Here is a 25,709-nt window from a genome sequence, read left to right on the forward strand (position 1 = left end):
TCTGCAAACGGTTGTAATTTCAAAATTATAAATCCTACACTGAAGAGCTTTATATTGTGAGAATCACAAGACCCGGACCTACATTTTGATGCATAGTATGTCTCTGAAACATTAAAAATGAAGGCACAGTTGCAGTTTAGAAATTGCCCTTCAAATTTGAGGTGGCTAGAGTGGAGTTTCAATGAATGTCAAAGGGCGACATGAGTTGCAAACAAATGGTCATATTGTGAAAACTATCAGGACTATGGCTTAGCCGTGGACATATTTAGTGGCAGCAGGGATAGCTGAACATTTTGATATAAGATTTGTGTAGGTGGGCTTGAAAATGAGGGAGTGATGGCAGTTTAGAAATCATGTCCTGATTTTTCAGCTCACACTCTAGCTTTTGTCAGCTCCCACTCTAGTTTTGAACATTCCGCCATTCATTCCTATGGGACCAATTTCACCACAAAAACACCGATATTTTGTGAACCATTGGGCGAAACGTTCCACAAAATAATAGCACACCAATCGGGAACAATCCGCACGTTTCAGTATAGTACTGTCTATGTAGTGTAAAAACTGTGGGAGGAGTTAGGGTGGTAAATTTGGCTATAATAAGAATATATATGTGAGGTAACAGTAAGTGGTCTGCCATGCAAGAACACTTAATAATCTGGCACCTAACAGCGCTGCCAGCCTGGGGTACAACAGATGATTGGGATCACCAATAAATTAAAAAAAATCAATTCTAATTTTTTATTTTTATTTAATCATTTTTAAGGTCTTTTGAACAAAATTAGTTGACTCAACGAAGGCAAGATTGAACGCTCTGACAAACAATTGTTCAGAATTTCACAATGTTCAAATGAGAGTTTACTGGTGTAAGGTCAGTTTTAGCTGATCCAGCTCTCTGGCAACTGATAGCGCTGTCGCTGCCAGTCTGGTGTACAACAGATGATTGGGATCACCAATATAAAAAAAAAAAAAAAAACATTTTAATTTTTAAGGTCTTTTGAACAAAATAAGTTGACTCAATGATGGCAAGATTGAATGCTCTGATGAACGAATGTTCAGAGTTTGCGAATATTTGAACAAGAATCTACCGGTGTATGGCCAGCTTTAGTGCATCCAGCTCTCCTGCACCTTACAGCGCTGTCGCTGCCAGCCTGGCATGCAACAGATGATTGGGGTGGCCAATAAAAAGGCGTAAAGCAAATAATATTGACAATGTTTGGATAGATAGATACTGTATATCTGCTCTAGGGAGAATTGTTTTTATATTTGTTCTTTATCTGCAAAGATTAGACAAACAAAAGGTAGATAGGGGCAGTTCCTACCTTGATGCACCGACCGAGGCCAGGCCAAGGGAGATAGAGCTGCATCTTTTTGGATTGCTTCTGAAAGATAAAATAAATCATCTCAATATGACAAACATATCTAAAAGGCAAGATAATATATGGCGAGTGCTGTATGTAGCAAAAAGCAGCTAGTACAAGAGACAACGACAATAAATCTCACAATAACAGATGTGTATAAAGTGCAGCGCTAAATCGTATAGTAAAACATCCAAGAGTATACCCATGAGTGCAAACAAAACATAAACATCAGTGAAACAATAATTAAATAAAGTTCATACAGTGTAAAAAATAAGTTCTGGTGTAAATCACAAACAATGTGACAAATTATGGTCCATACATGTGCCAGTGATACTGCAAAACAGCAACGTATCCATCTCCAATACAGTGCCAAGGGATCCAGTGAACACTCCACCACCACTATGCACTCACCACAATGCTACTGGTATAGTAGAAATGATCGATGGTTGTCACGGACGCACGATCGCCACCCTCAACATCCGACAATCGCACGACCACGACCAACAAGACGTCACGCCCGCGGCGTCAGACCCCAGACCTTCTCACCAAACTCGTGACCGAAGGACCGTCCGATCTAAAACCGCGATGTGACATGCGTAAAAAGGCCACACCCAGCTGCACCCTACACAGCGATTTTCCAGCTAATGGACTACAATCGGTGCCTGCAGTCTGAATGCGCTTGTTACTGGGTCGGGTTAATTACGCAACTAACCCTTTCACACAGCCACCACCTTCTTTTGTACAGAGAAAAAAGAAAACTCTCTTTATCCAATATACACTGTAATGGTTGAAAAGTCGCCTGTCCAATACGGTCACCGCAGGCCGATTGGGCAGAGGATTAAACAAACACAGTAGCGTCTCTTCAAAAGGCAGGAATTCTTGAATTGCAAGTAAGCGCTTAGAAACAGTTTAACACTTTCAGAAAGAAAGATTTATTACTAAAAGAGTCAAACAGGTGCAATAAAATATTTACAAAGAAAATGTAACTAAGATATATATATATATATATATATATATACATATATATATACACATAGAAAACAGCACAGCACAGCAAAGAGATAACAGGGAGAACTTAAAGGGTTAACTTACTTGCCATTTAAGCCTTTAGGTAAGCAGATCCAAGTTGCAGAGCGAGAGGTCTTTGATCTCCTACTGTTACGATGTTAAAATTAGGAGATGTGTTTAGCTTAACTTTTTAGGCTTGCCAGCCTGTCTTTTAAAGTCCCCCTGCAGGGGGGGGGGTGGCTCTGAGTACTTGCCAATACCTTGTTTTGGATCGTCGGATGGACTCTGCATTAAAACTGACAGCTTCATAATCCCTGATATGAAACATAGGTGACAGCTGACCTGAGGAATGTTCATTTAACTTCTGTCACCTGGCTGGTAGGGTTTATGAGGTTCCAACTTCTTTCAAGTCCAGGGGAAAAACTATCTTATCTTGGTTTGGAGGTGTGATTTTACACAGGCCTTGGGACAGAGAGTCTGCTGTCTCTATGGAGGGGCTTTGTAGTGCTGGGCCCCCTGCTGTTCCAGCCTGCCAGTGACTCTTTTAACACACACACATCTGTCCCTGTGCCTCTCAGGAAGGGAGGGGGTAGGGAATGAAGGATTGAGGAAGAAATGTATGCTCTTATCAAATTGGATGTGCCTTGACAAAATGGTGGCACTGCGCCCATATCTGAACGCAAGATTGCTACAATGGTCACTATTCACAATCCTGAGCTGGAGGTCTTCCAAAATGGCCTCCACTCTGGATCACGGACACGGCGGCATGACGTCAGCACGTATACTCCACCCAACGTGTTCCATGCGCATGAACGTCCACGCATTTTAACTTTATCTTTCATTTTTAAAGTGTTTCAAACAAAATTAGTTGACTTGATGACGGCAAAATTTAATGTTCTGACAAACGATTGTTCAGGATTCTCGAACGTTCAAAAAAGAGTCTACTGGTGTATGGTAGAGGACGTGCATGCGCATGAAACACGTTGGGCTGAGCCTACGTGCTGACGTCACGCCGCCGTGTCGGTGATCCGGGTTGGTGGCCATTTTAGAGGACCTCCAGCCCAGGATTGTGAATAGTGACCATTGATCATTGCTACTATACCAGTAGCATTGTGGTGAGTGCATAGTGGTGGTGGAGTGTTCACTGGATCCCTTGGCACTGTATTGGAGATGGATACGTTGCTGTTTTGCAGTATCACTGGCACATGTATGGACCATAATTTGTCACATTGTTTGTGATTTACACCAGAACTTATTTTTTACACTGAATACAGGAGAAATAAGTGAGCGCTAAATAGAATCAACACTAACAGCAGCTGTACACCAAAAGGCACCGTATAAGACCTTTCAAAGGACACAAGTATAACACAGAGGGGTGCAGCGCTCCTAAAATCTATAACACATGAAAAGTTAATAAGCAAATGGCATAGTAAAGTGACCTTGTGCAAATAAATATATAGGCCACTAATTCGTGGCTAATAGTGCTGGAAAATGTGAAATACAATATAAAGGTTCATAAAGAAGGTGATGAGATCCCAAATGATCTAAGGATGTCCTATGACGGAGACCGTGGGTCAGGTGATATACAGTAATCTGATTGCGCACTCACCAGATACGCAAATCAAATGCGCATTGATCGTAGAAATCACAGGTCATCCAATATCATCTGACCAGATCCATCCGATGATATTGGATGACCTGTGATTTCTACGATCAATGCGCATTTGATTTGCGTATCTGGTGAGTGCGCAATCATATTACTTTATATCACCTGACCCACGGTCCCAGTCATAGGACATCCTTAGATCATTTGGGATCTCATCATCACCTTCTTTATGAACTTTTATATTGTATTTCACATTTTCCAGCACTATTAGCCACGAATTAGTGGCCTATATATTTATTTGCACATGGTCACTTTACTATGTCATTTGCTTATTTTTTACACTGTATGGACTTATGTTAATTATTGTTTCACTGATGTTTATGTTTTGTTTGCACTCATGTGTAAACTCTTGGAACAAATGAATAGGCACTTTCACTGAGCAATTTGCTATGTAAATTTACTACGTATTGAGAGATATTCACTGGGCACCACCAAGTCTATTCACCCTCACTTGGCACTTCTGCCTTGCAGCAGTAGGGTCCTTGGTTCAAATCTCAACTAGGACACTACCTTGCATGTTCTTCTGTGCGTCCTCCAAAGACATGTTGGTAGGTTAATGGGTGACTGTGGCTTGAAGAAGGAGCAATTATGCTCCGAAATGTGTAGCTATGCTCTCCGCGCTGCAGCCCTCCCCTGACGATACTTCTGTTGGTCACATACTAGGGTCAATTTAGACAGGAGCCAATAAACCTACCAGCATGTCTTTGTGGGCGTGTGGGAGGAAACTCACGCACATACAAGGAGAACATGCAAACTCCAGGCTGGTGGTGCCGTGGTTGGGATTCAAACCAGCGACCCAAGTACTGCCAGGCGGAAGTGCTAACCATTTAGTCACAGTGCTGCCCATTTTATTCTCAGACTTACTGTGTATATAGGAATCTGTTTGTCTTGGAGGCATACAAGTTTCTTGGAATTTGTTTGAGGGGTCTCAAACAAATGCCATTGGATACAATGGTAACATAGACACCATTGTCGTATTTCAGTTGACAGTTGGCTATTGTTCTGTAACCATAGCTATCAATAGCATGACCTGCTAACATATATGACCTATGGCAGGGGTAGGCAACTGTGGCCCTCCATCTGTTGGTGAACTGCAAGTCCCATCATGCCTCTGCCTTTGGGAGTCATGCTTGTAACTGTCAGTTTTGCAATGCCTCATGGGACTTGTAGTTCTACAACAGCTGGAGGGCCACAGTTGCCCACCCCTGACCTATGGCATGTATGATACCACAGTGCCATCTTGAGGTCAAATTGGAGAATGTATCACCTATTTAATTGGACAGTGTAAGAAGGTAGAAAAGGATACGCCCATGCGGAACTGGCTACCCAAAACTTTTAGAATAAAGGTCTGCAGGCTAGGCTGACAAGGAGGATTCTTAGATGAACTAACACCAAGGAAAATCTCTGACAGAAGTTTTTCACCCAATCTCCGCCATTACTATAGAGTAAGCCTGTGTCCTTGCGTTGCCTATGGAGATCGCGATGTTAAGTAACCTCTTACTATTGTATACGGAACATAGATTTTTGCTTGTTTTAGGTACATCTGTCAGTCTTGGGTTGTATTCCTAATTTTTTTACACATACAAACTGAAGATTGTCGTCAAATTTAATTACATCCTCTTGCTCACCGTTGAAAAATGATAGACTGCGGACTGGATGTGGCAGGTGCCCGTACTCTGGTTTTGGTAGCAGATCGCCCCACTGAAACTGGCCGGAATCTCAGAGGAGATTTTCAGGAGGACATCGAAGATATTGAATTTAACATCCACTTTCCAGACCCGATCTACAAATACGGAAGACAAATCATCATTTTGGTTTTAATTTCCCCTTTAGCTACGCAATACAAGACCGCAATAAAGACGATATTTCCTCATTTTACGGATGAATGTATTTTTTTTTTAATTTTCCAGCCCCTTGAGTAAAAACAGTTCATTATTCCATTGTGAATGTCTGGCAGGGAGACAGCGGACAGATGCTGGCAATCAGAAAAGTAAAGCCTGTTTTGTTTGTTAAAATTAATTTTATAACAAGTGCTGGCAGATAATAAGAGAAGAGGAAGCATTTAATCAGATCAGATGTGGGGCCGCAAAAGTACCAATTACAGAGTAAACTGTGATCGATAGATTTACTGGAGATTAAAGTCATTGTAAAGGGTATTTTTTTAATTAAAATAATAAACTTGTTATACTTACCTGCTCTGTGCAATGATACTGCACAGAGCAGCCTGGAACCTCCTCTTTTGTGGTCACCGGGGCTCTTGACTCCTCCCCTTCTCTGTACACCACCATAGGAAGCTTTGGTGGCACATTTGTGGACGTGCACCTGAGCCATGCTGTGTGCATCCATTGACACACACAGTGTGGCTCGGCCTCACCCACCACTCCTTCCTCACAGGATTTGATTGCCAGCAGGCTCCTATTGCCATCTCTGAGCCTGTGAGGAGAAAGAGAGACCAGAGCCGCTTCAGATGGGCACAGCGCTGGATCGAGATAGGACTCAGGTAAGTAGAAAGAGAGGTGAGGGGGCGATACCACTAGTTGGACATTTTTTATACTAATTTAGGGAATGCATTAAGGTAAGAAAAAAATGCCTTTAGAACTGCTTTAAAGTGTTACTAAACCCACAACAGTACAATCAGTCTGTATATGCAGTAACGCATGCTTGTTATACTCACTGTGGAACCTAAGGGGTTAATCCTCTGAATTTTGTAAACATGCTGTTTGATCCTGTCTTCTCTGATCCTCCCCTTCTTTCAGTGCCCCCCTCTTATTCCCTGATAAGATGTATCGTGTGGAGTCACTCTGAACATGCTCAGTTTGGTGTGTATTGCTAGAGAGGTTTTTTTTTTTTGGAGAGAGTGCATGTGATTAGCACAGGGCCAATCAGCACTGTCCAGACAGAGGTCAAGGGTTCTGCATCCTCCTAGAGTAAAATGAAAACTCCTCCTACAAGCTTTAACCAGTGCTCTGCTGGACACTGATAGAAGCCATGTCCAGCCCTGATGTTTACCTGCAGCTGGCTGGTGCTCTTCTTCCCAGTAGGGCCGTCCAGGGGCCCCAGGTGAATGGGGGCCCCATGATAATCTTGCATGACATCATACTTACCAACTGTCCCGGATTTGCTGGGACAGTCATGCTTTTTATTAAGCTGTCCTGGGATGGCAGTGTCCCAGGCAGCATTCTGGAAGCTGTACTGTACTGTACTCCTGATCCCAGTATTGTGCCCTCCTAAACACCCCCCCCCAAACTGTGGCCTCCTGCCTCCCCCATCCCCCATATTGTGCCCTTTGTGTTGATTAGTTTTTGATTTATATCATGTTTTCTTTCTATTGTTTCAAATCTATTTTATTGACAGTACTTATACTTTAATTCTTGAGAGTAGGCGCAGGCTGGGCTTGTAGGGGCCCCAGAGCTTTACTTAGCCCAGGGGCCAGTGATGCTGGTAAGACGGCCCTGATCCCCCCAGTGCCTGCTTCTATGGGGATATCTCCCATTGTTCAGGAGATAAACAGGAACCAGAAAAGAAGAGGATCAGCAATATTATGGAGTTGCCGCCTCTTTGCAGTGAACATCCCCCACTCTTCTGGGAAGGTTCTCTACAAGATTTTGGAAGGTGTCTGTGGAAATTTGTGCTCATTTAGCCAAAAGAACATTTGTAAAGTTAGGAGCTGATGTTGGATAACAAGACCTGGACCACAGTCTGTGTTCCAATTCATCCCAGTGGTCTTCAGTTGGGTTGAGGTCAGGGCTTTGTGCAGACCACTGGAGGTCCTCCACATCAAACTCATCAAACCATGTCTTGGTGGAGATGGCTTTGTACACGGGGGCGGGGGCAGTCATGCTGGACCTTCCCCAAACCGTTACCGTTCGGAAGCTCGCAACTGCTTAAAATGTCTTTGCATGGTGTAGTACCCTTCACTAGGAACAACTCAATGAGTTAGAGGAATGTCCACCATTATACTTATGGCCATAAAGTATATTTTTATTAAATGCCAATAATAGAACTTACCACTGTTGCTCGGACATTTGACATAGATGTGGTTCCCTAATGTGAACTGAAAAAAAAGAACACAAAAGAATAAAATAAAAAAATGTTTCATAATACATCTAACAAAACTGGTGCGTTCAGGAAGAGCTGACCATGCTCTTGACATGCCAACCAGAACATACATGATACAATCATACATGATACAGTCATCACTGGTGAACACTCTATACTAGTCCAACCACTCGCCATCCAGTATGCAGATATATTCCTCCATCAACTATGAAATTGATAGGACATTTTTAAAGAGTAACTCCACGTTTGTTGAGAAAAAAAAACCTTCCCTCTGGGTGATCTACGTACATTGCACAGATTTTGACAAACTTTGTTGCAGATTCCTACCTTTTGTTATTCTGAAGAAATAGCTGTTTGTTTGTCTGTGTCCATGTGCAAAGTGAATGTGAATGGGGGTGACTTTATAATGATCAATCAGCTGCTGCACTTGCAGGGTTCTAATGAGGAAAGTGGCAGGGTCTGCATCCCTTTAGATGTGATTTCCCTTTCGGAGTATCTCACCCCAAAAAAATGACATTTTTGTTGCAGGGAGTGCCTAAAATCTGACTTGTATCGTATTGCAGACTTCTGGGAAAATCAGTGAGGCAGTCACACAAGCAGGAAATGACATTTCTGGGGGGAGTTCTGTACACCTTGTGCACAGATGCCTCCAGGTAGTCATATTGCATTGCACTTTAAAAAAAATTTCATTGCTGCTGTTTGAAAAGTAAAGGTAATTTTAATAACATTCAATTACAATATGTTTTGTGTTTTTTGGTACTTTTTTAAGCTTTATTATTAGCAGGTACAAAACTAACAGAGCAATTTAATCCTTTCACTGCCACAGACCTGGGCAGGGGTTCAATCTAGGGGCTGCAGCCCCCGGCATTGTGTATAGAACTGATAGGCAGACTCTTGCCTGTCGGGTATGTTTTGAAATATATTGAATATGGCCAAAATTGTAGCATTTCGAATATATGTCAATATATTTGTGAAGAATATTTTTAAAAATATATTTCAAATAGATTTTTCTTCCACGTGGGTTGTCACCAGCTATTCATATCATCAGAAGATTGTATGTGCCTGTAAAATGATTGTATGCCTGTTATTGCCCTGTAAATCTTTCCTTATGTAGACATCCAAAAAAGATGTCTGCTGGGTGCCACCATCTTGGAGGTGATGTCAGCAGCCCCAGCAGACTCAGAGCTGTCACTCAAGTCACACTCTACATAGTTACATAGTTAGTCTGGCTGAAAAAAGACAAAAGTCCATCCAGTTCAACCATTTGAAAAAAAAAAAAGTTATAATCCTATATCCACAGTTGATCCAGAGGAAGGCCAAAAAAACCCCAGCAAAGCACAATCCAATTTGCTCCTGCTGGGAAAAAAATTCCTTCCTGATCCCCCGAGAGGCAATCAGATATTCCCTGGATCAACTTTACCTATAAAGGTTATATCCAGTTATATTCTGTGTATCTATAGTATTCCCCTTTACTCCTCTCCCAGCACCTGCATGAAAGTTTATGTAGATGGACACAGGAGCTGGGCCAGCACAGACAGCAATTAGACACTCCAAAAACAAGGGAGCTATCATGTCCAAGGATGGAGGAGACTGTGCTAATGAACTGACTCTTCCTGGAGTCAAACTTTCTAGGAAGTTTAAAGACATATTGCAAGTAAATAAAAAAACGAATCTGTGGAAATAAAAAACTCGTAGTAAGTATTTAAAATCTATGCTTTTTTTTTTGTTGTCGTGATTTTACATGCAGTTTTTTATGTTGATGACAGGGTCTCTCTTGGTCAGGTCTATATCATCTGGCCCAGCAAGCTCTTACCTTAAAACATAGGTTGGGGTTTCTATCGATGTTGGAAATGTAATATTTCTGGAATAAAATAATTGAACACAAAAAAATTACTATCAGCACCACAGGACAAACGAATATTCAACAAATGTATTGTGTGTTAAGTAGCTCGATATTTTGTGGTTCTAATTCTAGATCTGCGTCCCAACTCCAGTCAGCACCCAAATCCCCTCCGCCCCTCCCCCCCTCCCCCCCAAGAAGTTTTTTTTAAAATATATTTCAATATGTAATAAAAACGCATTTCAACATACAGTATATATATATATATATATATATATATAAATATATATTGAATATGGCCAAAATTGTTGTATTCCAAATATATTTTTCTTCCATGTGGGGCTGTTTCTCCTCCCCCAGCTCTCTGAGCTCCTTATGCATCTGAAAACAGAGGGTGTGATTATTTATAAATAAAAGGTAAAAGGGGTATTTCTAATGTTTTTTACATCTATATCTGAATGTTTTGCCTTTCATTTCTTTTTCACCCCCGGTTCACATATATGCGGCTGTGCGGGCTGTGGGAACCTCGGTTCCCAGTACGGTTGCGTTTTCCAGTGCGGGCGGCGTGCCATTAGAACTAATGGCACCTGCCCGCGAGTCCGCATTTCTCTGTGCGGGTGGTGCGGCTGCACCAGGGGCAGACTGATAGCTCATGGGGCCCCCGGGCAATAGGGGATCATGGGGCCCGTGTCCTTGCCCAAACTCAAAAAAGCCTATGAAAAAGGTACCAGGGGCATCTCATGGGGCCCCATACTGACTCCGGGCCCTCGGGCAGTGCCCGAGTTTCCAAATGGTCAGTCCACCCCTGGGCTGCACGGATTTTCGTGCGGATCCGCAGCGGCACCACCCGCACAGATGTGAACCGGGGGTTAAACTGAATGAGTTGTTTTACACGGTGAGGGTTCACGTATACTTTAAGCGAACGTTGACAAAAGAAATCGAAATCTCCCAAATCAAGTTAATCCAAACTCACCGTATCATCGTCTTTTATGTTGGCGTCAGGGACCGTCATGCAGCTTCCATTTTGCTTTCTGCACAGAGAAACATTGGGCCTTATCTGGCAAGGGCTATCATAGTGAACGGTCATGGTGTTAGGTTTAAATGTTATCTTCTTTGCAGACTCCCTCATCAGATCTGCAAAATCTGTAAGAAGATCAAGTTATTTTAATGAAGCATGGAACATAATAATATAAAAGAACACACAGGGAGCTATAAAACATTTTTTGCACGAATGTCAGACATACACTATATTGCCAAAAGTATTGTGCCAGCCCTCCAAATCATGTGATTCATGTGTTCCAATCCCCTCCATGGACACAGGTGTATACAATCATCACCTAGGCATGCAGACTGCTTCTACAAACATTGGTGAAAGAATGGGTCGCTCTCAGGAGCTCAGTGACTCCAAGCGTGGTCCTGTGATAGGTTGTCACCTGTGCAATAAGTCCATCCGTGACATTTCCTGGCTACTAAATATTCCACGGTCAACTGTTAGTGGGATTATAAGAAAGTGGAAGCAACTGGGAACAACAGCCACTCAGCCACCAAGTAGTAGGCCACGTCAAATGACAGAGCGGGGTCAGTGTGCACAGTGCGCAGAAGTCACCAACTGTCTGCAGAGTCAATAGCTAAAGACCTCCAAACTTCATGTGGCCTTCAGTTAGCACAACAACCGTGTGTAGAGAGCTTCATGGAATGGGTTTACATGGTCAAGCAGCTGCATCCAAGCCTTACATCACCAAGTGCAATGCAAAGCGTCGGATGCTGTGGTGTAAAGCATGTCACCACTGGACTCTAGAGCAGTGGAGATGTGTTCTCTGGAGTGACCAATCCCATCTGGCAATCCGATGGGTGTGTCTGGGTTTGGCAGTTGCCAGGAGAACGGTACTTGCCTGACTGCATTGTGCCAAGTGTAAAGTTTGGTGGAGGGGGGATTGTGGTGTGGGGTTGTTTTTCAGGGGTTGGGCTTGGCCCCCTAGTTCCAGTGAAGAGAACTCTTAAGGTTTCAGCATACCAAAACATTTTGGACAGTTTCATGCTCCCAACTTTGTGGGAAGAGTTTGGGGATGGCCCCTTCCTGTTCCAACATGACTGCGCACCAGTGCACAAAGCAAGGCCCATAAAGACACGGAGGAGCCAGTTTGGGGTGGAGGAACTCGACTGGCCTGCACTGTCCTGACCTCAACCCCACAGAACACCTTTGGGATGAATTAGAGTGGAGACTGTGAGCCAGGCCTCCTCCCCCGACATCAGTGCCTGACCTCACAAATGTGCTTCTGGAAGAATGGTCCAACCTTCCCATAGACAGCATCCTAAACCTTGTGGACGGCCTTCCCAGAAGAGTTGAAGCTGTTATAGCTGCAAAGGGCGGGGCCAACTCAATTTTTTTTTTGTTTAATCAATACATTTTTATTAAGGTTTTAAGACATAGTCAAAGATATTCAACAGTTCTGTAATATCCGCACAATTTTAGGTAAGTTTGTAATTGACATCATCCAAACAATAATTAGATATAAAATGTCAACATTACCTAGAGGCAGAAAAAGTTGCTTATAGCTCATCTATAAAACCATTTTATATATACATGCAATAGTTATATTGAGAGTTTATTTATCCTCATCTTAGTTCATATATTATCCTTGTATATTATAGAAATGCTCATAATTGGCACAATCGAGGTCCCTAAGGGCCTGTATGTCAGCCTTCAAATATATTAGCATGTATTAATTCAACTAAGGTCGTTGGATAACTTCAATATCTATAGATAAAATAAACCGCTTTTATAATATCTATCTAATCTCCAAACACGGAAAGGTTTCTTCACAGTAAGAGCTGTGAAAATATGGAATAGACTTCCTCAAGAGTTGGTTGTGGCCAGCTCAGTGGATTGCTTTAAAAAAGTCCTGGATTCTTTCTTGGATACACAGAATATAACTGGATACTAACATTTATAGGTAAAGTTGATCCAGGGAATATCGGATTGCCTCTCGGGGGGTCAGGAAGGAATTTTTTTCTCTGCAGGAGCAAATTGGATCATGCTTTGCTGGGTTTTATTGCCTTTCTCTGGATCAACTGTGGGTGTAGGATTCTAACTTTTTTTTTTTAATGGTTGAACTGGATGGACTTTTGGCTTTTTTCAGCCAGACTAACTATGTAACTATATATATATATTGTGGCAGTGCGGTATCCTGCCACGGTGGAAAGCACGATGGAGACCCATGATTCCCAACCATAGAGGTTGAGGGGCTCCAGGCAGATCTCCTAATGCAGAGGAAACTGGTTTTTTTTTTTTTTTTTTTATTTATTTAAATATTTATTAGTAATTTTTCACATAAATAACCATAAACAATTTCATCTCCATCATTATAAATATACGATTTTTTCTTATTGTTTCAATTACCCCCCTCTTAAAACCTTGACCCCATCCCCCCCCCCCCACTCTGCATTTCCTTGACTTGTATCCAAAGCAAGCATAACCTACCCAATTTTTCTCTATAACATTCTACTCTTCACTTTCTCATACTTATTACGAAATTTTCCCATTTTTCCCATTTCACGAGGTATATCTCCAACTTATCTTCCTGTAGATAATATGTCTTCTCCATCTCCCTAGTCCAATTTACTCTCTCTATCCACTCCTCCTCTTTCGGTATTTCTCTTTTCTTCCAATATTTGGGGATCAGACTTTTTGCTGCATTCAGATAGTACCCTAAACCTAATTTCTTATACTTACTAACTGATATCTCTGAACTGTGTAGCAAGCACCACCCAGGGTCTAATCCGATGTTCAATTCAGTGATGTTCTCTATTAAATATATTATTTTTTTCCAGAATATTTGAATCTTTGGACATTCCCACCAAATATGAAAAACTGTCCCCACTTCCCCACACTCTCGCCAACACCACTGTGATTTCTCCACACTTATCTTACCCTCCACACTCGGAACAATGTGCCATCTTGTCAAACACTTGTAATTTAATTCTACATCCCTCAAACTTGCATTTTCGTGAACTAATCTATTTATTTTCTTCTGTTTTCCTTCATCTAATACCACCCCCATATCTCTTTCCCAATTCACAATGTGCAATGGTTTAGAGTTTGTGTCTAAATCTGTGAGAATTCTATATACTTTAGCTATTCCATGTTTCCCATCACCCCGTGAGTCCAGCAACCTTTCAAACAAATTCCAATCCTTTTTCGTTCTCAGGGGTTTTGGGAGGTTTCCCCAAAAACTTTTTAATTGATGATAACGCCACTCATCTAATCTAGTGAATATATTTCCCTTTTCCTTTTCCAACTCTTTAAAGGTCTTCAGTTTCCCATGCCCCATTATATCTCTGAGTTGGACATCCTCCTTTATAAGCCATCTACCTGTTATCTCTTCTCTACCTGGTGGAAAAAATTCTGTGTTTTTTAGTGGCATAAGTATAGAATTAAATTCCCATTTCATATATTTGTGTATTTTATCCCATTCCCTTAATACATTTACAGTGTACAAACTTAAATCTTCCTTCAATCCTCTATATTGTGTCGGTAGCCATATTATTCTATTCAAATTAGTTCCACTAAGTGTATTCTCTATTTTTACCCAACTTTTCTCCTCTAAATTAAACGTCCAATCAAAAATTCTCCCTAATAATACTGCTTTGTAATATCTCTTTATATCCGGAACTCCCAAGCCACCCTTCTCTTTATCTCTACTTAGTATTGCATGGGACACCCTTGGTTTTTTCTTCCTCCAGATATATCCCGTTATCATTCTTTTTATTACATTAAAAAAAGTTTCTGGGAGTTTAATTGGTATCATTTGGAATCTGTATATAATTTTTGGTACAATTATCATTTTTACCAAGTTTATACGACCTAACCACGATGGGATTCCTCTTTCTAATGCTTTTAATTCTCCCTTTACTTCATTTAATAAAGAAATATAGTTTAGCTTATACAAGTTTTTATACGACGCGCTAAGTCTTACTCCCAAATATTTTATATCTCTTTCTTTCCAAATAAAGGGAAATTCTTCTTGTATTTTTTCTTGTTCACTCTTTGGGATGTTTATATTTAAAATCTCAGTTTTTGTTGGGTTGATTTTTAAGTTTGATAGTTCTCCATATTCCTTCAGCAGTTTCATTAGATTTGGGAGTGTTGTCCTGGGATTCCCCACATAAAACAGCAGATTATCAGCGAAAGCTGCCAGTTTATGTTCTACACTTCCTATCTGGATTCCCTTTATGTCTCCGTTTTTCCTTATTGTTGATAAAAGGGGCTCTAGTGACAAAACGTATAATAAGGGGGACAAAGGGCATCCCTGCCTTGTTCCATTTGACATCCCGATGGGCTCTGTTTTTTCCCCATTTACTATTACCACTGCAGAGGGTTTACTGTACAGTTTTCCAATCCATTCCCTCATTCTACCTCCAATTCCCAGGTTTTCTAAGGTGTCCATCATGAAGCCCCAGTCTACTCTATCAAAGGCCTTTTCTGCGTCAATTGATAGGGCCACCACCGGTACCTCCCCTTTTTTACTTCTCTGTATCAGCATCAGGGATCTCAGCCCATTGTCCCTGCCCTCTCTACCTGGGACAAAGCCCACCTGATCTCCATGTATCCATTCAGGCATAAACTCCTTCAACCTATTCGCTAGGACCTTTGCATATATCTTAGTGTCTAAATTCAACAGTGAGATGGGCCTATAACTCGAACATTGCGAGGCGTCTTTCCCTTCTTTATGTAACAGTACCACATGAGCCTGTAAAGATTCTCCTCTCATATCCATCTCTCCTCCCAGGGCGTTCATATATTTTTCCAATTTGGGGTTTAATATTTCACTAAATTTTTTATAGTACCCTACTGTATAACCATCTGGTCCTGGACTCTTCCCCATCTCCATACTTTTTACTACTACCTTTATCTCTTCTTGTGTAATCTCTGCTTCAAGGGAATTTAGTTGGTCCTCTTTTATTTTCGGTAATCCCGCATTTTTTAGATACATCTTCCTTTTTTCCCTTTTTACTTTTTCCATATTAATTACTTCATCGTATGGGGTGATGTTATACAATTTCCTGTAATACTCTACAAACATCTTTGCAATCTCTTTATTTGAGTGGACCAATTCTCCCTTGGGGCTTTTCATTTTATCTATATAATTCCTATTTTTTTTTTTCCTTAAGGTTCTCATCAGATATTTTCCCGGCCTATCTCCCCATTTATAGTTTTCACTTAGCACTTTATTATACACTCTCCTTCTCTCCTCTTCCATCAGAGTTTCCAGTTCCTCTTTCTTTTTTATTATCTCCTGCTTGATTTCTTTTAGCAATCTGTTTTTGTGTATCTGTTCTAGCTCCGATATATCTTTTAAGAACCCACTAATTTTTTCTCTTCTTTCTCTTTTCTTTCTTGCCCCAATTGCAATCAAAATTCCTCTTATATATGACTTGTGAGCCTCCCATACTGTTGCCTTAGACACATCCTCAGTCTCATTCTCTCTAAAGAATCTCTCAATTTCCTTTCCAATCCTCTGTGCAATATCCTTGTCCTTGAGAAGCGCTTCATTCAGCCTCCAACCTACCCCTTCTGTTCTCCTCTTTCCCCATCCCATCCTCAATACAACAGGGGCATGATCCGAGAGAGTCATTACTCCTATATCTGCTTTAACCATTGAGTCTATGAAGTGATGTTCTATCAATACATAGTCCAACCTTGAGTACATCTGATGTGCATTTGAGAAGAATGTGTAGTCTCTATCTTTCATATGCAAGATTCTCCATGCATCTACCAATTGGCATTCATGGATCACCTTTTTTAATAGTCTCAAAGATCTACTCCCCTCTCGCTGCACATTAGAGGTTGTATCATTTTGTGGATCCATACAAAAATTAAAATCTCCCGCCACTATTAAACACCCCTCTTTAAAATCCATCAACTTTTTTAACACACCCTTCAAGTACTCCTCTGGTTTTTTATTTGGACAGTATATATTAGCTACTGTGCACTCCACCTCTTGTATTTTATCCTTGAAGAACAAATATCTCCCCTCTGGGTCCACTTTCCTGTCTTTCAGTTCAAATCTTATATTTTTTCTGAACCCTATTGCCACCCCTTTAGCTCTCTTAATCGGGGAATCTGCATAATACCATGTTGGGTAATCTCTAGACTTCAATTTCACCTTGGACTCTATCTCCAAATGTGTCTCCTGCAAAAAAACCACCGAAACTGCTTGATGGTGTAATTCTTTAACTAACCTAAATCTCTTCCCAGGACAATTTAACCCCTTTACATTATAAGTGATGATTTGTAAATCTTCCATCCTTTTTATACCCTTCTTTTTTCCCTTTTAACTAGAGATCTCACAACTATCCTCCTTCTCTTTACACTTGCTTTTAATACCTCTCTCTATCCTGCAGAGTATTACCCTTATCATCCATTTCCCTCCCACCCTCACCTCTCCCCGACCCCCCCCCTCCCCAACCCTCCCCCCCTGCCAGCTCCTCCCCCCCTCCCTTCCCCCTCCCCACCCCCCCCCCAGGCCAGGTCTCGGAGGCAGCGTGGCAGCGAGCTTTCGGGGCGAGAAGTCTGATCTCCCGATCCCCGGGTGAATACTGCGACAGCCCCGGATGAAGAGCAGGGTTGCCTAGGTGACGGCGGCACAGCTGAGCAGACACGTGGGCGGACGCGGAGGAGCTCGGGGAGTGGGGGAAAATGCCGGCGTCCCGGCGTTCACGGCAGTCGGGTGAATGAAGGAAGGGGAAAAAGCCGGCATTCCCCTTGCAGATTCAGAAGATATACCACAAACTATAAGCTCCATAACTATATCCAGACCCACACCATCGTCTCCATAGAGTCGGCATACATCCTCCATACCTTAACAACGTATTCACATTGTCTTCATAATACCTGCATATCTATACCAGCACCGCTATATTGCCTCCATATTACCTCCATACCTATATTTTCATCCTCATATTGTTTCCACACTACTTTGATTGCTCTTATATCAATATCTCCATACCAACACCTTCATTTCATCTCCAACCATAGTACCATTTATAATCCAGGAGAATACGGAAAGGAAGACAAGGTTTAAAGAGACTTTCACAAGATTCCCACCAAGAGAAGTTGGGAGAGGCCAGCTAATCCCAACGAGGAGGGTGAGTGATTAATGGGACCTCTCTGCAGGTCTCTTTGATCTTCTTTTACATAACTCTCCATATACACTGGATATATTTGCTGGATTCTTGGTTTTTTTTTTTTTCTCTCCCTTTCTTCTCATATATATGGGATTTGTGCACTGGATTTCCCTGTGTGTGTAATAAGACACTATATATATATATATATAGCAGCTAAAGTGGAAATAAGGAAAAAGTGGCCCTTTGGTGAGGGCCAGGAAAAACTGAAAATGAAAGGTAAAAATACCAAAGGGAGCGGGCCTAAGAACATCCAAACCGGCACGATTAAGAAGTACGTGTCACAGGGAAATGTTACCCCAGAAAGAACTCAGGGAATAAATGATAAAAGTGATCTGGAAATAAGTATGGATAATAGTCCGAGACTTTCCCTGGGCCCAGTATACAATAATCAAACGGAAAGTATTGAACCGAGAGAGTTGGAAAGAGATATGCAATTACCTAATAAAAAAGAAATGGCGGAGATGTTTAAAGGTTTGGAAAATTCAATAAAGCAAGAGATGGGGATGATCCGGGAAGATCTGGGACAATTGTTAACTAGGGTGGAGGAAATGGAGGAGAAGGTACAAGCCCAAGCTCAGATCATCCCAAAATTGGAGAAATGGATAATTGAAGATAGAAAAAAACATAACAGATTGCTCTATAGGATGGAAGAACAAGAAAATAGAGAAAGGAGAAATAATATTAGAGTAAGAGGAGTTCCAGAACTAACACAGGGGGAAGATCTAAAAGAGCTATCTGGTAAAATCTTGAACTCCATAATGGATAAATTGGATGAGGAGATGTTTAAACTGGATGAAGTATATAGGATTGGGAAGTATCAACAAGGAAAAGAAATAGAAAAACCAAGGGATATAATTGTTAAATTCCATAATTATGGAGACAGAGAAGAGATATGGAAAAAGATTAAAGGAAGAACAAATATTACATATGGAGGGAAAAATATCCAAATTTAAGCAGATTTGACAGCAGAGACCCTGAGAAGGAAGAGATCATTGAAACCCCTACTAGAAGAGATGAAAAAACGAAGCGTGAAATACAGATGGGGACGTGACTTAAGTTTAATTGGGTGGAGGGATGGAACTACAGCTATCTTAAGATTCCCGGAGGATATGGAAGAATTTTGTAATACATTTGGACTGCAGAGACAAGTGATACCTGGTTGGGAAGTGGAGGAGGGAGAGCGGGACATTTGTGGATTAGGAGAGTGGCAGTTGGTTAAAAAGGGAAATAGAGAATCAATAGATAAGGGGACATTGGGGAGGAGGGGGGGGAGGTAAGCGGCCATGGGCAGAGCTGAACCCATTTAGAGGGATCAAAAGTGGAATATGATCCAGAGGAAACTGGTTTATCAGTTTCCTCTTTGGTTGGTAAAGCCTGTTTTGGGACCTGTAGCCTGGAGATTTCTTAGAGATTTGGGAGGGATGAAATCTCCAATCCTGGGCCCATATTTTGGGAGCAGCCAGCGTGCTGATTGCACAGGTGTGTGCAGGCCTTTTAGGGGAGGCCAGGCCATGATTCTGGGCTCCACCCTGGCAAACGGAGTCAGGAGGGCTCCACCCCGGCAGATAGGAGTCAGGAGGGCTCCACCCCGGCAGACGGGAGGTCGCTGCCTTGGAGTCAGGTGGAAGCCAGACTAGCTGTGTGCTAGTGGTCATAATTTGGGAAGAGTCTGCAGGAGACAGACAGTGAGCTGTGTAGCTGAAAGAGCCAGAAGGCTGAATTTGTTTGATCGTGGATACCCCTGTGTGGGAAGCATTTGTGTTATGTGAACTTTCTTTTAAATAAAATTGGGCAAAAAGGCCCTTAAAGAAGAAGTTTGCTGTGTGCTTTAACGAGAAGAGCTCTACCACTTGAAGCGAGTTCCCACAATATATATATATATATATATATATATATATATATATATACACATATATATGTATATGTGATTTTCCTGATTTTTATTTATTTATTTCAGGTACTTCTATAGCGCCGTCAATTTACGCAGCACTTTACACATACATATATTGTACATTCACATCAGTCCCTAACCCTCAATTGGTGTACAGTCTAAGGTCCCTAACTTACATACATACAGTACATACTAGGGGCAATTTAGACAGGAGCCAATTAACCTACCAGCATGTCTTTGGAGTGTGGAAGGAAACTGGAGTACCCAGAGGAAACCCACGCAGGCACAGGGAGACGATGTAAACTCCAGGCAGGTGGTGCCATGGTTGGGATTTGAACATTTATAGGTAAAGTTGAACCAGGGAATATCCGATTGCCTCTCGGGGGATCAGGAAGGAATTTTTTTCCCTGCAGGAGCAAATTGGGTCATGCTTTGCTGTGTTTCTTTGCCTTCCTCTGGATCAACTGTGGGTGTAGGATTATAACTTTTTTTTTTTAATGGTTGCACTGGATGGACTTTTGTATTATTTCAGCCAGACTAACTATGTAACTATATGTAACTATGTTCATCTAAATAATAAAGAATGGGCCAACTCAATATTGAACCCTACGGACTAAGACTGGGATGCCATTAAAGTTCATGCGCGTGTAAAGGCAGGCCGACCAATACTTTTGGAAATATAGTGTATTTGTACTAACTAAACTAAATTCCACCGTATTTTCAAATAGATTAACTCCTATAGCATTATCGCCATCTAGTGGCCAAAAAAGTGGTCATTTACCCATTGAGGTATTTCAGAAAATGATCACTAGATGGAGCTGATGATACAAGAATGAATCTATTGGACAACATACAGTGACCAGGGGTGGACTGACCATTTGGAAACTCGGGCACTGCCCAAGGGCCCGGGGTCAGTAGGGGGCCCCATGAGATGCCCCCGGTACCTATTTCATAGGCTTTTTTGAGTTTGGGCAAGGACACAGGGGTCCCATGATCCCCTATTGCCCGGAGGCCCCATGAGTTGTCAGTCCGCCCCTGACAGTGACATTTAGTTCAGCCTGCAGAAAGGTCTCTGACATTCGTCCAATGAATGTTTGATAAATAGACCCCACAGCCTTTAAATGGTAAATATCCCTGTTAGTCTCAGGCAGGGCATTACTTACAAGGCTCCGGCTGCTCTTTAAAGGGGCACTCTTGATTCCGTCTACTATTAGGTTGTGCATAAAAAACCTGAAAAAAAATTGACACAAATCAAAATACAAAATTTCTTGGCCATCCAACACACACATACAAGCAAAGCTTCTCTAGTAGGTTGACAATGTGCGCACCATCTACTCCCTGCTCCTCATAAAGTCCTTTGTGATAGGTTGGAGTCTGATGATGCAGCCGCGCACGCCAAAAGTGACAGAGGCAGACTAGAACCGGCACAGACTGTTCATTTGATGATTACATCATATAGGAGGTGTGACGGTTTCATTCCCAGAACAGACTTTTAAAAAAAATTGTTTGCTTATTTATACACTAGCAGCTGTTGTCACCTTCAACGTAGTCCCCTTGTGAAGGGACACACTTTTTCAGATGACTGTGCCACTGACGGAAGCATTCCTGGAATTCATTCTCCAGAATGCTGCGCAGTATCTTTGTCGCAGTTCGCTGGATGTCTAGAATGTCATCAAATCTGTCTAAAGCCTCAAGGTTTTTCACCTTATTGCATTCTATGTATTAGGGTAAAAACACCTGTGTAAAAGAATCCCCTTATACTTACCTGAGCCCCATCACAATCCAGCGCTGTGTATGAGAGCTGCGGCTCTCCTTGCTTTGTCCCTCTTCTTTGGGCAGATCGATACCAGCAGGAGCCATTGGCTCCTGCTCCTGTCAATCAACTCGAGTGGCAAGGGAACAGTGGGCAGGGTTGAGTCCCGCTGTCTGGGTCAATGGATGTAGCAGCAGGACTTGGGAGCAAGCCCGCATGAGTGCCCGCATGAGAATTGGTGCTAGCAAGAGGGGAGGACCCAGGAGCGCTGGCCGGGGACCCGAGAAGAGGAGAATCGGGGCTGCTCTGTACAAAAGGTAACACAGATAAGTGTAGATATGGTTATTTTTTTTTTTTTTTTTAAATCCTTTACAACCACTATAAGACATTTTTTAATTTTGGAAAAAGCTAAAAATCGCAGGGTGCTGAGTCAGGGGAATAAGGGGATGAGTCAAGTTTCGGAATGGATTTCTGGGCCAGGAATGCACAAACACTTAACGAATCATGTGCAGGAGTATTGGTCTTTTCCTCCGAACAGATTTCCAGAACATTTTCATTTTCATTTTCCACATTTGCTTCCATCCTTTGCGTTTTTTGCTGCCCACTTCTTGCATCCTTGTGGGTATCTTCCCTCCCCTCCTTAACCACTTCCCGTCAGGCCCATGTACATAAATGGCCAGACAGGAGCTGGACAGGGGCGAGTTGCCATTCATAAACGGTGCCCGCATTTTCAAGCTGTGCGCTCTCCCTGGGACTGATCACCGATCGCTGTACGGGACCTATGTGTGGGGTCCCGATCATGTGATCATTGATTGACCAATCAGTGATCACATGAATAGTAGTAAGCAAGATGTCACTTCCTGACATCATTGCTTACTACCAGTGAAATCTGCAAATGATCACAGAGGTCACATGGTACAAGGCTATTCACAACAGCCTTATACCATGTGAGAAGCTGAGACCAATCACAGCTCACACAGTATCTCTCAATGGCTGCAAGAATGCAGCCAGAGAGAAGGAAAAAGTATTGCATTTACTGCCTTTATGGGTGTAAAAGCAATCAGTGTAAAAAAAAAAAAAAATCTTCATCAGCCCTCCACAAGTCCTACAGTCTCACTATGGTGACACTGTACTGCTAGGGTGACAGTATGTTAAAAAAAAAAAAAAAAACATGAATAATAATATAAAAAAATTTTAAAAAATTTTTAAAAAACATTTTTAAATTATAATTTTTGGTTATAAACTAATTTGGGTTATTTTTTTTTTTACTAAAAAGATAACCGAATACATTTTGGCCAAGATATATGAAGAAAGATTATTTATTTGCAAAATGTTATAAGAAAAACCTTTGTTTTTCAAAATTTTTGGACTTTTTCATTTATATAGCAAAAAAAAAAAAAATCCCAGTGGTAAATAAATACCACCAAAATAAAGTTTTATCTGTCTCAAAAAAATGCTAAAAAATTCATATAGGTACAGTGTTGCATGACCGCGCAATTGTCATTTAAAATGTGATAGCACCAGAAGCTGAAAATTGGCCTGGACTAGAAGGGGATAAAAGTGTCTGGACTTGAAGTGGTTAAACAGCCCATGTTATTCAAAAACACTTGATTTTGACATTAACACAGGATAAAGTAGATGTTTCATTTAAATTTTTAACGTGTTTTGTTCCCCCAGGAACAAAGTCCATGTAGTACTTTATCCCATCTTCCTCTGTGCTGTCTAAGGCTAGCTGTAAGGTCGGACAGGACGCCCCTCCTCCTTTCATGATCGTCCAACAACGTATCTAGGAAGGAAATGGCTGCAAGGAAATGGCTGTCTCCAAGCACTTGTCTGAGATAAATGTCTCAGGAAGAATGCAGGTGAGCACGTCAGATAAAGTGTTCTAGGCAAGCGAGCAAGTGCTTGGAGACGGAGAAAAGTGTCATCTTCCAAAGCAAAGGCCTCCTTGCTAGTTGCGTTGTCGGAAGACAGTGGAGGGAGGAGGGGCGCCCAGTCCAACCTCACAGCTAACCTTAGACAACTTATAGAAAGATGGGACAAAGTATTGCATTTACTTTTTCCCCAGGGAGCAGAACACGTTAATAAAAATTGAAGGGATGAACCTTCTCTGTGTTCCCTTCTCGTTGAAGAAGACATTTGTCTAAGGCTAGCTGTAAGGTCGGACAGGGCGCCTCTCATCCTTTCATGGTCGTCCGACAACGTATCTAGCAAGGAAATGGCTGCTTTTGACAGACAATGCTTGTCTCCGTCTCCAAGCTCTTATCTGAGACAAGTGCTTGGAGACGGAGAAACGTGTCATCTGTCAAAGCAGCAGCAGCTTCCTTGCTAGTAGCATTGACGGAGGACTGTGGAGGGAGGAGGGGCGCCCAGTTCAACCTCACAGCTAACATTAGACAACTTGAAGAAAGATGGGACAAAATATTGCATTTACTTTTTTCCTCGGGGAGCAGAACGTGTTAATAAAAATTGATTTAATGAACCTTTTCTGTGTTTCCTTCTCGTTGAAGAAGACATTTGTCTAAGGCTAGCTGTGAGGTCGGACAGGGTGCCCCTTGTCCTTTCATGGTCGTCCAACAACGTATCTAGCAAGGAAACAGTTGCTTTTGACAGACAATGCTTGTCTCCATCTCTAAGCGCTTATCTGAGACAAGTGCTTGGAGATGGAGAAAAGTGTCATCTGCCAAAGCAGTGGCCTCCTTGCTAGTTGTGTTGTCGGAAGACAGTGGAGGGAGGAGGGGCGCCCAGTCAACCTCACAGCTAACCTTAGACAACTTACAGAAAGATGGGACAAAGTATTGCATGTACTTTGTTCCTCTGGGAGCAGAACATGTTAATAAAAATGGAAGCGATGAACCTTCTGTGACCCTTCTCCCTGAAGAAGACAACTGTCATCTTCAAGGAGAAGAGAGAGCAGAAGGTTCACCAAGGAGCTATTTGCTTCTGAGGGTAGCCTCCCTGGCGGTATTCCCGAGTGTAGCTCGGGGTAAAGTTTCAGTACCACAAGCGGTAACCCTGAGCTACACTCGGGCTTACCATGCTGCTCCACGATCCCTTGGTCACTTACCTTGTCCTGCGGTCCCTCGATGTCCCTCCTGCAGTGTCCCCGGCAATGTAATCCGGCGGATGCCGGCATCTGTCATCTGGGTTCCGTCCCCTGCGAGCGTTGGGACATATGCGGGACGGAACGGCGGGAAATTTGAAAATGACAAAAAATGACATTCACAAAAATCACTAAAATCACATAGTAAAACATTACTGTATCAAACCATTTCACATACATTTTGTCCCGAGTGCTTTGTCCGGCGCCCTGCCTGCATTTTTACTGTTCTTTCTGCCTGGAAACTGAGAAACGTCCATGGCGTCCAAAAAGCGTCCCTTTAGGTCAAACGCGGTTTCAGACCGGCTAGAGAACAGCGATAGAACTACTTGCAGAATTGAGTGATAATGATTCGTGGGGGAAATTCCTCATCAGACACTGAAAACAATTTTGCGATTGTGCTCAGCGATGTGCGAACTTGGCGCTATATTTCAAATTTCAGTGTTTTTGGTTTGATTATATTATTGAATTAAATTTATTATTATTATATTATTATTTTTTATGATTATTTATTAAATTATAATTTATGATTTCGTGTTTCAAGTTTTATCCTACCCGGGATGTTTACTAGACTCTTGTTCGGACAGATTTCAGTGAGTTATTCCTAAGAATTACAGGCCAACAATATAAAACGCCAAATTTCCATGCAAAATAATGGTACCGCTTTCAGCACCAAAAATCGGAAATAATCATACCGCCAGGGAGGTTAATTAACTTTTCTAGGTGGTTAGGTAAGTTGCAAAGACCCCTTCACCAGTTCGCCTCAGCAGGCAGTGAACACTTTGTTCTGCAAAGGAGATCACTGGGTCAAATCTGCTAGATCTCCAGCACAACAGATCCTTGAGAC

At 41.9% G+C, this 25,709-nt stretch overlaps 1 protein-coding gene across 1 annotated transcript in view; it reads right to left on the reverse strand.

The window, feature by feature from the left end:
* IL17RE (interleukin 17 receptor E) overlaps positions 1–25,709 on the reverse strand; it is a 114,065-nt gene that overhangs the window by 12,588 nt on the left and 75,768 nt on the right. Inside the window, exons 8-13 of the mRNA XM_089682065.1 lie at positions 21,173–21,239; positions 10,905–11,074; positions 9,905–9,952; positions 8,041–8,086; positions 5,661–5,815; positions 1,320–1,379 (exon numbers count right to left, since the gene is read on the reverse strand). Coding sequence (XP_089538191.1) covers positions 1,320–1,379; positions 5,661–5,815; positions 8,041–8,086; positions 9,905–9,952; positions 10,905–11,074; positions 21,173–21,239 — 546 coding nt within the window. The remainder of the gene's footprint in view (positions 1–1,319; positions 1,380–5,660; positions 5,816–8,040; positions 8,087–9,904; positions 9,953–10,904; positions 11,075–21,172; positions 21,240–25,709) is intronic.

The sequence above is a fragment of the Staurois parvus genome, unplaced genomic scaffold (genome assembly GCF_062004578.1).
Source record: "Staurois parvus isolate SC_StPar_1 unplaced genomic scaffold, SC_StPar_1.0 ptg000283l, whole genome shotgun sequence".
NCBI lineage: Eukaryota > Metazoa > Chordata > Amphibia > Anura > Ranidae > Staurois > Staurois parvus.